General features: G+C 33.6%; 1 protein-coding gene across 2 annotated transcripts in view; it reads left to right on the top strand.

Moving 5' to 3' along the window:
• The window catches only part of Cadm2 (cell adhesion molecule 2), an 866,220-nt gene extending 850,913 nt beyond the window's left edge, over window positions 1–15,307 (top strand). For both annotated transcript variants that reach the window (XM_090347865.1, XM_090347874.1), the window contains 2 exons: window positions 10,498–10,623; window positions 11,910–15,307. In XM_090347865.1, the coding sequence (XP_090203991.1) occupies window positions 10,498–10,623; window positions 11,910–12,028 (245 nt within the window). In that variant the 3' untranslated portion in view covers window positions 12,029–15,307. The remainder of the gene's footprint in view (window positions 1–10,497; window positions 10,624–11,909) is intronic.
• Window positions 15,308–16,055: the final 748 nt, after the last annotated feature.

The following is a 16,055-nucleotide window of genomic DNA, read 5'->3' as shown; positions in this document are numbered from 1 at the left end:
GCTATTTTAGATGTAGTTACCATTCTTCAATATTAAAGGCAATTATGGCTAAAGAATTTGCTACAGTCTTCTTTAGCTGCATTTTGCATCCTTATTTCTTTTTAAAATTAAAATTTTTATTTTTAAGCAGTTGTACAGAGCAGTTACAATTCAACACATCCATTTATGAGTAGAAAGCATCTTGCTGTCACTGCTTTAATCATTCTACCACTTCCTTGGCAACCAGATTCATTCATGCACTTGTTTTTTTTTCATAGGATATACATTAAATATTATGACTGAACACTTTTTAATTAAAAACAAATAAGAGATCATTAATACTGGCAGCATGCAAACTATATTTAAATAAAAAACAGTATTATGATTTAGGTGCAATATATTTCTTAGAAAGTTTACATTTGCTTTGCCAATGATAAAGCTCAGTAGTCACAGTTTGCACAGCTTCTTTTTTATTATCAATGTTGCAGTTTCTGAATTTGCTCATGGTTTTAATCTTGACACTGAAGACAGAGCATCTTTATGATTCCCAGCACTCATTTTGTTAAGCTGTCAGAAAAAATATTCTCAAGAATTATCCCATTGTATATAACATTTTAGTCACTTTTATTGTATGCGTATGTAAACATGACTAATATTGATTTCCACAAAGGTTTTGAACTTTAGGTCAAACATATACATATGATAGAAAACATTTGCTCTTTGTCTCTTTGATGTTGATTATTTCGTTCAACATAATAGAAAAAAAGTTATTTCTGGGGTACTGTTCTATTAGAAAGTAAATATGCATCTATAAAATGGTATTTCCCCAGCATTGTAAAGTTTTATTTCTTTATCACTATCATTTCCACATATGGACAGACATTTGAAAGTGTTGGTATAGTCTAGAGTTTTAGGATGTGAGATGTCATATATATTCTTGTTCTCAAGTATTTGTTTCCTTGTTACATTTTCTAATAATTTAAATATAACTACTTTATTCTTGCTGCTTACCCCTAATTTAAATATACTGTGTAATATAAAAAATTTTGCTTAGTTTAAGAAATATACTTTGCTCTATATTTTGCATTTATGCAGAAGTCATGTCATACAACTCACTGAAATTCTATCCTGATTAAATGTACTCCAATACTTGAATACTGTAGTAATCTTTTATTTTTTTCATAGAATGCAGAGGCAAAATAGTCAAATGGCACATTGTCTATTTGTCTTTTATCTTCCTTCTTGTTTGTTTCTGCATGTTCACTCTGTATGCAGAAACTGAGATCAGTGATATGCAAAGAAATAGGTATTTTTGACCATGAAGGCAAAGGAAACTCTATTTTAAAAAAGAAGCAACAGCATGAAAATCATCCATTTTCATAGATCAAACCAAAAGTAACATACTGGAGTGCTATTGAATGAATTTAAGTGCCTATTTTTTTTTCTGATGAAAGCAAGGCAGTTATAAAATGTAGATATGTTAACAAATTTTGGGCCCATCATTTTACTGTGAAGTTATTTGTTAAGATTCTGCTCTACTGTACTGACATGCATAGATTCTGGATGCTTCTCAGGCTACTCCAATAAAAGACCATATGTAGAGTGACATCGAGCAATAGGAATTTATTTCCCACAAATCTAGATATACTAAGAAGATCCATAAGGAGGAGTTTTCAGATTTGCTCTGGTAATGGCTCTATTTCAAGGTCACTGATGGAACACTCTCACTGAGTACTACTGTAATGGAAAGGACAAGGGTTTTTAAATAAAGAACTTCCCCCTGTTAATGAAATAACAGCCACCATGGTCTCTTCACTTCACAAATTCTTTTCACTGCCTCCAAACCTTGTCAGCACAATGATTATGGTTCCTGTGAGAATTGTATGTGTTCATTCATATACTGACCATAGAATATCCTAAGGAAACTATTTTTTAACCATACTATTTTGAGAAGTTCACAGCAGAAATGTATCCACTCTAATTAGTGAGGAAGAAACTGAATGGGAAAATGTCAAATGGAGGCATGAATTAGGATCTTACATTGTTGAATAAGATGTTCTTTTAGAACTTTACATCAGAGAGAGTGCTGTTACTTAACACAGGAAAATTAGACTTTGTTTCTGGTGCTTAAATGATCATTTATGTGACTTTTCCCAAAAGAACTTTTTAAAAATTATCATCTAGAGATGACTTCATGTAAAACATTATTTTCCTATGCTTTTCTCCTATCTTCTCAGTAAGCCTCTATTTCCCTCCCATTTTGCATATTTAATGAAGGGCTCTTGTTCCTAATAAAGGCCCTAATCTGTCAGGTGTGAAACTTCTCTAGATTTGTATGAATTCTTCAAAGCTCACAGTTTTTCTTTCTTCAAGGAATCAAAGAAATATTACTCCAAATTCACCAGAGAGAAAGACCAATAAAATCAATGGAAATATACTAAAATCTTTCAAGACATCACTTGAAGAACTACTTCTCATTTTAATTTTAATTATCAAATTAACGAAATTACTCAAATATATACTTCATTCATACCCAGTACATTTGCAAGCAAATAGTCATATATATATATATGCTATCTATACTATATGCATTGTCAAGCTCATAACTATTTTATCACTTGATTATATTTCTAAGCTAAATATATTTTTTTTGCCAGTCCTAGGGCTTGAACTCAGGGACTGGACACTGTCCTCGAATCCTTGGACATTTTTTGCTCAAGGCTAGCGCTCTGCCACTTGAACCACAGCACTACTTCCAGCTTTTTCTGTGTATATGGTACCAAGGAATTGAACTCAGGGCTTTGTGCACACTAGGTGAGCATCCTACCCCTAGGCTACACTCTGGCCCTAAGCTAAACAATTTTATGAGAGTAATCAAAATGAATTAAACATAACAATGATTTCATAATTATTGCCAAAAAGTATATGAACTAACACAAGCAGGAAGGAGTGAGGGTATGACATACTTTGGATTTATCATGTTCAGCAAACTTGGGGTATTAAAAGACTGTGCCAGGCTAGCACTTCTAGGAGATTCTGGAACATTTAGGAGGTGGAGGATAGTGAAAAGTCATTAAGATACTGGGATCATGACTTCAAAGAACTTTGTTATACTCCCAATCTCTCCTTTCTCTTGTTTCCTGGCTCATCAAGTAAACAGTTTACCACACCAAACATGTTCTGCCATTAGCTTCTGTCCTACATTAGAGTCCAAAACAATGATTATATTGTACCCACTTTTGGAATGGAATGCCCCAAACCAGGAATCCAAATAAAACTTTTCTCCTTATAAACTAGTCATTTAAATTTACTGTGATTAAATACTACTAAAGAGCATCAGTCCATTATCAACTTGATGTGCAAACAAATGTGTTATAATAAATACATTTCAAGAGAGAAACTTAAGAATTCTAGTAGAGTTTAATTATAATACATTACTGAAAATCTTTGTAGGATATTATAGGACTTATAAATGTAGAGTCCTTGTACATAATGCTTCTGTTGTTATTGTTATTTTTTTTAAATGAATACTTGCTTTTTAGTCCAGGCTATCTTGGAATTTGGAACCCTGACTCATCCTTCAAAAGGGCTGATAATGAAGACATGTGCCACAATGCACAGTTCTTATGTAATCATGTTTGTAGAGGAAATTAAGTGAACATCAGTTTACGTAGACAAATGATTTAGTATTTCAATGTTTCCTCCTCTTTGAAGATTTTTTCTTAAATATTTTCATCATAAATAATAATCGAACAGAAAGAAAAGAGATGGCCCTTAAGAGACCTTCTCTCCAGGAATTTGCTGGCATCATACTCTGCCAAAGAACAGTTTAGGGATATTTTTCTCATAAGTGATATGTCAGTATGTCCACTGTTTTTTCAAATTAATCTTTTCTTTGAAACACTTTATTTTTTTAAACAGAAGAAACAGTTCCATAACTCCATAGAAAAATTCCAGAACTAATATCACATCAGATTATTCAAGACAGAAAATGAGTGGAAATCTGGCTGTCATTTTTCTGAGCACTAATTTCTGAAATATTTAGATGGAAATTAAGTATTTAGTCTTTAGTTTGTGAAACAACAATGATTCATTGCTCAGTGCACAACACAATAAACTGAGATATAAAAATCCAATTTCTCTAGAATTCCATGTAAGAACTTAATATTATCCTTTTATTCCCTCAAGTGGTTTGATTCTAAGAATTTTATAAAAGTGCTGCTGCAGCTGTATTGCAAGTGCATGGTGCAACTTTTATCTTTAAGAAAACTTATATCTTTAGGGAAGATAAAATGAGTGAATTAATCCAAGGTGAAAAGCTCTTGATCTAAATAATTCATGAGAAACTGATCACTATTGTCTGAAATGTTGCCAACAGAAAAAGAAAAGAAGGACATCTTAGAGGATGAAAAAGCAGTATTAGAAGGTGATTAACAGGGTAGGCATTAGAATTTTTATCATGAAAGAAGAAAGGAGAATATAATTGTGCAAAAAAGATAAAATGTTACTAATTTCCTCAATCAGTTCTTATTCTCAAGTCAGGGGTGATTTTAGACATTGAAACTTGACTTTCATTATTATTTCTGGACAATTAAACAGTACATTAAAGCTACTTCAGTTAGCTATATCATAGTTTTTCATTGTAATTATAATAAATATAGATTTCTGAGTCAGCAGCTTCTGTGCATTGAACAACATTGTGATCTATAATAAAAACCTGATTCATGTAATCCTTAACCCATCACACCTTCACCATATGTTTTTCCACCACTTGTAGTTTATACTTCCTCAAATAATATTTTCTCATCTTTCAACTATCCAAGTATTTTTTGCCCTAAGAAAGTTTCATAGTTGTTATCTAGAGAAAATGAGAGTTCCTCGAGTCAGTTTTGAGGAGCTCCAAACTGGAAGCTCACTGTTCTTTATGGCATCCCATATTTACCTGGTTTTTTCCTACCTTGCAATGAACATTTAGATAACTTTGACTGTGTCACAAATATGTGTGTATACATGTTGAGTCTCAAGTGATGGATACCTTACTGAGAGTCCCTCATTCAACTTTTAAACTAAAATCTACAAAAGCTTCTCCGAGATAAACCTGACTGATTCACGGTTTCTTTTTTGACTTTTTGGCTTAATACTTCACATTTGTGTCAATCAATGAAAAAAAATCAGACTTTTTACATGCTGTGACTTGTAGAAAGTTGACACATCTTTATCTTAGAATTTATATTTGAGTAGAAGCATGTTAAGCTGGATGCTAAATTGAAATTTCCAAAATTTTGTAGATATCATTATGCACTATATGATTTTTCATATTTTAGGGTTTTAGATAAGACTATAATTTAATATTCCATTATTTTTCTTTTCCTTTTCCTTTTTTTGGTTCTCAAACTCGGTACCTGGCACTTTTGTTCATTGGCTAGCACTCGACAACTCCAAGAGTTAGTTATTTCTTTTATTTTTTGTTAATTTCTTAGTATTATTTTATACTTTTTCAATGAGAAATTTCTAACTCTAAATAAAATCTATTGACCTTACTAAGTCTTTGTTACATATAATAGTGCAAAAAGATTGCTAATACTTTGAAAAATCCACTGGACCTGACTCATTCTGGAGATCACATGGTCACTCTAGAAAATTCACTATCAACACTTGAGAACAAAGAGTAAACTTTAAAGATGTGCAGCAATTTTTTCTGAATAATCACCGACTTATCTGTTGAAGGTTGTCTTTCATCTTCTTTTTCTATGACAGAGATAAATGAGACAAAAAGAATACAGAAGACATTCTCATTAGGATTTAGTCATTTTAATTATCAATTTTTTATGCATTGCATGGTTCAAATGGTACTCACCTGATTTGTCTTGTTTTTAACTGTTCAGAAGAGAAAGTAAAATGAAATCTTTAAGAGGTGTGCACAAGGTGCATGCCAGTAATGGTAGCTAATCAGAGGCTGAGATCTGAGGATTGCAGCTCTAAGCCAAGAAGGAACAAGAAAGTCTGGGAGACATCACAAGAAAACTGGAGAAGAGATGTGGCTCAAGTTCTAAACTTCAGTGCTAGCATTGTGTTAGTGTTCAGCAAAGGAAGCTTGGGATAGGTCCCAGGCCCAGAGTTCAAGCTTCACGATTGTCAAAGAAAAAAAGAAATAAGTTCTTATAGCTTACAGCTCTGGTATCCTTTTCTTAAAGCATATCCAGAAATAAATGAGTGTCATTAATAAAAGCATACTTGAGCTGGGACTTTGGCCTGTGGTAGAGTCCTTGCCTAGCATGCATGAAGACCAGGGTTCAATTCCTTGGTACCACATACACAGAAAAAAGCCAGAAGTGGTGTTGTGGCTCAAGTGGTAGAGTGTGAACCTTGAGAAAGCCCAAGGACAGTGCCCAGGCCCTGAGTTCATGCCCCAGAACTGGCACACACAATGAAAGCATACTTAGCAGTACATATGTAAATGACATTCTCAATAGCTCAAATACATGTGAAATGTGAAATGTTAAGTCACAGGGCTACATTTTTATTGATTTTATGGATGGTTTCTTTCATATATTTTTTTTTTACCAGTCCTGGGGCTTGAACACAGGGCCTGGGCACTGTCCTTGGACACATTTTGCTCAAGGCTAGTCCTCTGCCACTTGTGCCACAGCACCACTTTTGGCTTAATCTGTGTATGTGGTGCTGAGGATTCAAATCTAGGGCTTTGTCTAGGCAAGCACTCTACCACTAGGCCATGTTCGCAGTCCCTTCTTTCACAGATAATAAAGAATGGCTATAGCTAAATTAATATTGATACTATGAATTATTTTACCCCAAAATCATCAAGTATCTATTAGTGCACCTGAAATAAAGTAAAAATATACATGTAATAGTTGGCTTGATAATCTTATCGTGATCGGAAGTCAATTTTAATAGATCACAATGTCTTTTTGCCCTAAACTTCAAATGTATATGAATGAGGAAAGGCTGAAATACTATGTGACAAGATAGGAATGAGTATCCATATCAGGTTGCTTGTCCTGGATGTACAAGACTCTGACAATGATCCCTAGAACTGGAAAAAAATCATCAAATATTACTTTAATTTAACCTATATTGTCTGACACTAAGTCATGGGCATGAAAATATGAAAAGAGACACAGAAAGTTAATTATGTTGAAAGCCATCAATCACGATAATAGTCTGTATCACCAAGCTCATGCTCCACTCTGCCCAGGAAGTATGGTATAATAATCCATATTTCACCTAAAAACAGATTTAAATATCCTAAAACACAGTGCATAGATGACCAAGTTATGAGCAATTATACAAATCTTTAAGTGATTAACTGCTTTAAGCACCGATTTTAATCTTTGGCAATATAAAATTTTACATTTTAATTTTATACATTAGCACCAAATCATAGACCAAAAATGCATTTTGGAAGGACTAAATATAATAGTCAAATTATCTGTTGACAATATAGATGTACAAGTGTATTTTATCATGGAAGAAGTGCTTCCATTGTTATTCTACAAAATCTGATAAGATATGTATATCACTGAAAACACCACAAATAGATAACAAATAAATGGAACATTCTAAAATTGGCTAATACTTTCATGAAATAAGCTGCTAAGACATTAAATCTGGATACAAAAATGAATGAATTGCATAAGTAGACATTTCAAATTTAATGACCTCCAGTGACCAAAAATAGGCAGGCATTATGCAAACCTTCAGTGTACTAAGTCCAAAATATTTAAATTGGAGCCAGCAGGATGTCTCAAATAGTAGAGCTTAAACTCCAACATTGCCAAACTATTTAAATTGTTTTGTCACTTTTTTCCTGGAGCAGATTAGCAAAATAATCTTAGTTATAATATATAAATTGAGCAATACATAGAAGAGGGAAATTTCCCAAGTGAGGTTGATTCTGCCTTGGAATTTGGTATTATATCAAAAGTCTCTACAGAATATGTAGGCTTTTTGATCCAGCATTGCTCCTTCTTAGGATTTAGCATTAAGAAATGAATGATATGAAAAGCATTATCTAAATCTCCTTTCCCAACAAAATGCTCAGCTTTGAGAGATACTTGGCAAATAAAATGGTTATGATTTATGACTGAATATGAAGACTTCAGCAAGAAGTAAAATGTTATTGTAATTCCAATATACTGCAGCCAAAAATAAGAAATGGAATTCAGAGACAAGACAAGGTTTATGTGCACGTTGCTGATACTAACACAGGGTAAGACTTATTCTTATAAGTGGGATTCACCAAAATCTCCCTTTTGAGTGTGACACCCCTAGGAACATGACACCAATGCCAAAGGCCTCAGGATCACTCACAACTGGACCTCAGGATCTGGAGAGTGCCCCATTCAGTTATGAGTCTGTGACTTTTGGCACCCAAACCACAGTGTCATCTGTACTTGACCTGTGGGGGCTGGGAATGTTCCCTTCTCCATCCCACAGCATTAGAACTTCAGCTGTCTCTTCTATAAGGTACAAACCATGTCTATAATGTACAATCCATCCCAACAGACAAAACAAGGACATCTCAAGGTAAACTATCCAACTCAAGAGTCCAGCACCCTCAGGCATTGAACCATTATCTTCAGCCTTTGTGGCTACATTTACTAAAGACACAAATAATCAAATGACAAATGACCGATCATCTTTTCCAATCCATGGACAATATTCAGTGATTTAACAGAAAAAGTCTTTCTTTACTAATAAATGCTATTTGATCTGTAACAGTGATTTAAAAAAAAAAATCATACCAATGGCATGCCATGGGGCAATAGTGGTTTCCTTTTCTTTCTCTTTTGCTTTTGCTTTCCTCAATGCTGCCTTTTAGGGGACTCATCCTGTCAGTCCTCATCCACAGCCACATCAGAAATAGATGTTGGTAAATGGGCTTTCTATCAGATCTATATGACCTTTATCACCATTTTTAGCTTTCATAGCATTTAAGGGTCTACAGTTGAAAGTTTCAAACAGTATTTTTCTGTCCAAATATATGATACTTCGACACAACAGTTCCATTAAAAGCACACAATACTCTTAAAAATATTTGTCAGATATATGTTTCTATCACCATAGTTTTTTTTTTTTTTGGAAGGCATCATTGACAAATCCATTATCTTTGTTCTGTTCTCCTTTCCTTGGATCCAATTTTAAAGTAAAAGTCTCCCCTGAAGCTATCTGGAACAAAGGACTTGAGAATCATAGGAAAATGCAATTAATCTAATCCTCACCCAAAACAAATTTTTAATGGATTCCTAACTCAAAGATTCATCTAGTTTTCTCCTTTATTATATGACATAAATCATTCATTTTCTAAAATTTACAAAATATAAACATTTAGAATGTCTTTTGATCCTTTTATTTGTGCTTTAGAATTCTTCCTTTATTATTGGGTTTATCTTCTGATTTTCTTATTATCTTATTTTCATCATTTTATTTATTTAATCTTCCATATTGTACATCATCTTCCTCTTCCTATCAACAAAACTTTTCAGTGACTTTTCCAGCATGTCACTTTTTTCCTCTTTTCAGACCTCTGAAACCATGTCTGATATGAACTGAGACTGAAAATATGGGTTGAGTGTCAGGATTCTTCTTTATTTTCATAGATCCAAATAATATTAGCATGATAAGAGACCTCAAATTATGTATTTAGGCCTAGCTTTTCCATTGACATAACTTTATTTTTTAAATGGTATAGTTGTAGGCCAGGTACTGGTGGCTCATGCTTTAATCTGAGCTACTCAGGAGACTGAAAGGCTAAGATCTGAGGACTGAGGTTCAACTGAGCTAAGGAGCTCAAGGACAGCACCCAGGCACAGAGTTCAAGCCCCATGACAGACAAAAAACTAACTAAATAAATGTGGCGCAGTTGGACCTGACATAGGTGGCACATGCATGTAACCTTCATTACTAAGGAGACTGCAGTCTTGAGGTCAAGTATCAAAGCCAGCCTGAGGAGGAAAGTCCAGGGGACACTTATGTCCAGTTAATCACCAAAAAACCTTAATGGGGACTTCAGCTTAAATGGTAGAATGCTAGTTGAGCAAAAATAATCTCAGGGACAGTGTCCAGGTTGTGAGTTCAAGCCCTTGGATCAGGACACACACACATATACACAAATGGCATAATTGGGTTTATCATACCAAATATACATGTATACAAAATGCACACATGTATTTTCAAATAGAAATGAGGGTATCATGGAAAAACACATGAGTATAAAAGGGAAATCTTTTATCTGTGTATGTGTTAATGCAGTCCTTTCCTTTACATATAAGCTCAATGGCAATCGTAGTTTATATGTCAGATGGTATATTCTCAGATATCCTTACTTTCTTGGCACACTATATAGTTTCTAACTGAATAAGTGTTGCAACAAATGATAACACAATGATATTTCATAGAAACATGCTAATTTTCACAATAACTCATTCTAGCACAGATAGGTATCTTTTTACTAAATTGAGACAGACTAACTAGAATAATATTTCTTCTCTTTTCCAGATCCCAATTCTCTGGCTGGTCAGAATGGCCCAGATCATGCTCTTATAGGAGGAATCGTGGCAGTAGTTGTGTTTGTCACACTGTGTTCTATATTTTTGCTTGGTCGATATCTGGCAAGACATAAAGGTATGTTATAATAAAACAGAGTACTATTAAGTAGGACCACAAAATTATAAACTGGCTTTAAATCTGATGTGTGTGTATATCTATACATGCATGTGTGTAGAAAGAAAGGAGTAGGGAATGATATTAATACTAAATTTTTTCAGATATTCTTGATCATATCATTAATATTCTATTAGTTTTTAAACATTATATAAGTATTATGTTATCTATAGCATTACAGAAATTTATTATTTTTTCCTCACTATTATAGACATATTTATTTCCTTAAGCTTAGAAACACACATACAAGTAATCCGGTATGGTGGCTAACAGCCTGCAATACTAGCTAATTAGGAGGCTGAGATTTGAGGATCAAATTCAAAGTCAGCCTGGGCACGAAAAGGATCTGAGACTCCCTTCTCCAATTAACCTCTAGAAAACAGGAAATGGAACTTGGCTTTTCAGTAGGACTGAATAGTTCAGGGACAATGCCCAGGCCCAGGGGGTAAGGTGGTAGTCTTGAGCTGAAGAGCTCAGGGACAGTGCCCAGCCCAAATTAAAGCCCCATGACCCACAAAAAAAAAAAAAAGAAAAGAAAAGAAAAAGAAAAAAGAAACACACACACACACACATAAACAGTAGATAATACATTTTAGTCTTAAAGGTAAAGTGCAGATTTTTAATCTTGTTTTTGTTCCTAGACCAGAAGCCCGTTTTGTGAGCTTTCACAATTTTCTAAACATTATTTTACTAATCCAGTCTATAGGTTGATTTTTTTTTTAATGATTTGCAGAAAAGCACGACGTTTTTAACTTTTCTTTAGGCCTAAAATCCAATTCTCACTAAATAGTCAATGTTATATTTACAGGTTTATGAAAACACAATGGCAAGTCATATTTCTGAATATAGAAAGTTTACATCTTATTTGTACATATTATTTACATATTATTGACATTCAAATAGAATTGTGGGAGCCAACAGAGACATTTGGCATGATCTTTTGGCATCATTCTTCTTTTCAAAGAATCCTGATTAATACAGCCACATTATTAGATGCTCTTTATCAATCACTAAAGAAATCAACATGTCTTATATCTATTCCTGTTTGGCTTTTCCTTCTCGAGAACTATCCTGTACCTGAACAAAGGGTCCCACATACAGGTGATGTGCATAGCTTATGACATCTCAAGGTATGTTCCCACTTGTAAGGACTTTGACAAAAGTTCCTTCCTAGACAAATCTAGTGTTGTTGCTGGTTATTTTACTAGGCTTCCAGAGGTAATAGCATTTTCTTTCAATATCCACAGGAACCTACCTAACGAATGAAGCTAAAGGAGCTGAAGATGCGCCCGATGCTGACACAGCCATTATCAATGCCGAAGGCAGCCAAGTCAACGCCGAGGAGAAAAAAGAGTATTTCATTTAAAATTCAGGCCACAGTTCTGAGTTTTCCTTACCAGGCTGGCTGCTGGAGAAAACTGGCTATCATCTTTCAGAAAAAAAAAAAATCATTCCTACCATCATCTTCTGCTACTTTTATTAACATCCATACTGTACTGCTATCAGTAGCCAGTGTATGCCAACAATCAGCTGTTGAAAACATCATTTTTAATTATAGTACCATCCATAATGCAGGACATTCCTACTGCCTAAATTTCACACCATTGCTGTTTAACACACAGTGCTTGAATATACAGCCTTAACAATGTTAATCATCTCCTTTTATCATGATATTGAGTTGTTTTTATACATTGAAAAAAATGTATGCAGCAGTCCCCACCCCCACCTTCCATTTTTTTTTCTTTAAATCATAGAATTTATTGGTTTACCATTGGACAGCTTTCACAGTAACAAGATTAGGTAGAGAACCTAATATACTTAAGTTTAATTGAAGATTAGAGGTTTACAATGTTTTCTACCTGTCTCTCTTCAAAGACATGTTTTGGAAACATAGGCTCTAGAAAACACAATCTGAAAAACACTGTAGTGTAGTTTACTGAGTGTTTGAGATTATGCTGGTAATGCTGTATCAAGTTACTATTTAACAACTTGAGTTTGATACAGGAGCCATGTGTACGGATATAATCATGACATGATATCTTATAGAACTATATAGACCCGATCATTAGGTTACTGTAGCTTCATTTACCAATAAATTATTCCAAACGTGTAACTACTTTGGGCATCACAACAATTTCATTCATTTCTCTATTTGAAACTATAATTTATTTGCTCCATTCAGACTCACCTGCCTAAACAAAACTGAAGTATCCATAGGGCACAATTTTGAGACATTTTAGTATCTGTATATAGTGCATATAATAAATCCAATTAAACATTATTTGATACATATTTAACTTTTTTTGGCTGTAGGTTATTCAGTCATAAGTAAGCATTTTCTAATGTCCATTCAATCCCTTTAGCTATTACTTAAACCAATATTATGAGTAGATAACATGTATTAGTATTTTTGTCTGTATGTCCTCGCACTGTTCAACAACAGATTTTTCTAGTTCTTGTTAATTTTTATTTGTTATACAATGGAAGCACAATGTTATAAGGAAAGGTAATTTTAAGCTAACAACCAGTGCACAGCCTCAGGTTTTCAATTACAACCACAGTTGAATAATAACCTAAAAATAAACTTTTAGTTTGCTAAAAACTTACAAAATTTAATTTGGCAGCTTCAGATCTGCTGACCTATGTTGATTTGCCAAAAAAGTGTTTAAGATATGTTTTCTGTATAAATGAACTAATTCTTTATATTAAATTCCTGTCTATGCATTTTGTGAGGTACAAACCTATGAAACAGTGAGTGATAGAGAAATTTTGCCATGCTTTTAACTCCAAGGTGAAAGTCTCTTTCTCTGGATTATTTTAAATTTTTTTGTGTATTTAACCACTATGAAATGCTGTATTCTTAAATATGACACAGAATCAATCTAAAGTCTTATTTCTTATCGTAAAATGCAATTACTAGATTAGTTTTCAGTAAATTTCTTATGTACTAAATTAAAATCCAGTTAGATTAAAAATATTTCCCCTTGATAAGCACTGCACCTTTAAGAAGGAAATAAACATGACAATATGGTTGCTATACTTATAACATCTGATAGCATGACGGCTTAGGGTTTTCATGACGGCTTAGGGTTTTCAAAAAAATACCTTGGAATATATTTGGGGGGGAATGAGAATGGTTAAGAGCAACATGTATTGATATAAAATGAAAGACAAAGGTGCTGTATCTTAGATTATTTATCAGAAAAGTATAAACCTTTAAGGATAATGTTAGACTTTTTTTCAGTTTTTGGTTGTTTTTTAATTGCTGAAGCATTTATCTTGTTGATTTCGTTCAAGAGATAAAGGACAATGTCAGTCAAGCAGCACTTTTTTCAAAATATACAGAACATAAATAATATGATGTGGTTGAGTGTTAACATAATAAATCATATACAGTATGACATTTTAAGGAAATAAGTCTGCATTGATGTGATTGCATGCTTGTTTTTTACAGTTCACTACATACCATCTGTGGAAAAATGCAATAATATGTTAATATTAGTATGGTAGTTTGAGAGAATCAGGTAGGTGCTACTAGATACATTGAAACTAGAATAGGTTTATACTGTTCATATCTTTCAATGCATAATCTTTAGAAAGACTCCACAAAACAAAATTCATCCTGTTAGTACAAAATATAAAGGTTCTTACTGCAGAAGTCTTCTGTATAAACTGCATCATCAATTACTATTTAAAGCCTAATTTCAGGATGCACTTACAAAATTGCTACTCTTCATTGATGCTGTATTTACATCCCTCTTCATTTCATCTATATTCTACTTGGCTCCAACTGCTAAATTGTCTAAATAACTCAATCCTTATTTATAGCTCTTGTAAAATTAGAAATCCAAACTTGGTTACATTTCAAATTTTTGACTCTTTTTAACCCCTCTGAGTAATATGAAAAAAGTCTCATTAAAAAATAGATTAAAATTTGTGGGCTCTACTCAGAACTTTTCCAGTTTGATACACTTTGACTTGAATGGATATCATTTTCTGTGTTTTTTTTTAAAGGAATGAATGACATATCTTTCCTATAATTAAAAGTGATTTGACTTTTCACTAAGGAAATAAATTCTAAAAATCACACTTATGTCCATTCCACCAGACCAGGAAAAAAAAAGAGATAAGATTTCTAAATAGGAGCTGTGTCATTTGAGGAGAATGAAGTGCACATCATGTGGACATGTGAAGCGCCTTGCTGTCTCTTCTCTGTGATCACAGTAGTTGGCGGACTCAATAGAAGATGTGTGCAAACACACCCAGTAGAATATGGATCATTGTCCTTTACCAAAAATAGCTATTCTCTGCCAGTGTACTGTTTACAGTGTAAATTGATTGTTCTCCATCAAAAAAGATCAAACAACATTTCTATTACCATTTTTAATGTCTTAGGTAGAATCAAAATTCATAAGAAAAGGTTTGTGAATACAAGAGTAAAGACAGTCAATGGGAGTATTGATGATGATGAAGTTGTGTGAATGTGTATGAATGTGTGTATGTATATCTCTGTGAGAAAAGGTGGGATAGAAAAGCCAGAGAAGACTGAGAAATGCGAGAGAGAGAGAGAGAGAGAGAGAGAGAGAGAGAGAGAGAGAGAGAGAGAGAGAGAGAGAGAGAGAGACAGAGAGAGAGAGACAGAGAGAGAGAGACAGAGAGAGAGACAGAGAGACAGAGACAGAGAGAGACAGAGAGAGAGAGACAGAGAGAGAGAGACAGAGAGAGAGAGAGAGACAGAGAGAGAGAGAGAGACAAAGAGAGACAGAGAGAGAGACTTCAACTTGTTTTCTTTCACCAGAAAATCCAAGAAGCAGTGTAAGGAACCTGATATTGGAGCTTAATGTAGAAACTATATGATCTTATGTTGATTCAAGATGCTTAATCTTTCATTGAAACTCCACAATTAAAATAACATAGAGAAAGTGAACTTTCCTAATTATGGAAAAGAAGCTAACATGCCATTTATTTTTATTTCTATGTAAAAGTATAGATAACTCAATGAAAAGACAGCCTCACTTGTAATTATGTACTCATGATGGTAACAGCATTGAGGTTCCATGTAGGCACAGGTACAGCAGCTGTTTGGCAGTGATGGCTCTTCCATGTAACATAGCAGTTATAGTGTAATTTAGTGCCACTTATTGTAAAGTGTTACCAAGGGGAACACAAAAAATGCTTTCTTCTTTTAATTTGAATATTAGAATAACACATGAATGACAAATATCAAATTTCACACTGTTTTACTATTTTTTTAATTGTGGAGAAAATGCAAAACTTCATGTCTTACTGCAACTTTCCCATGGTACATATAATTCCTTTAAACCCTCTACAAATATCCCATGTTATTATTATTTGTTTTGCAAACAGCAATCTATGATGAATAGAAAAAAACC

The sequence above is a fragment of the Megascapheus bottae genome, chromosome 1, assembly GCF_031878675.1.
Source record: "Megascapheus bottae isolate mThoBot1 chromosome 1, mThoBot2.hap1, whole genome shotgun sequence".
Classification (NCBI taxonomy): domain Eukaryota; kingdom Metazoa; phylum Chordata; class Mammalia; order Rodentia; family Geomyidae; genus Megascapheus; species Megascapheus bottae.
This window is presented reverse-complemented; position numbering and strand designations above follow the sequence as displayed.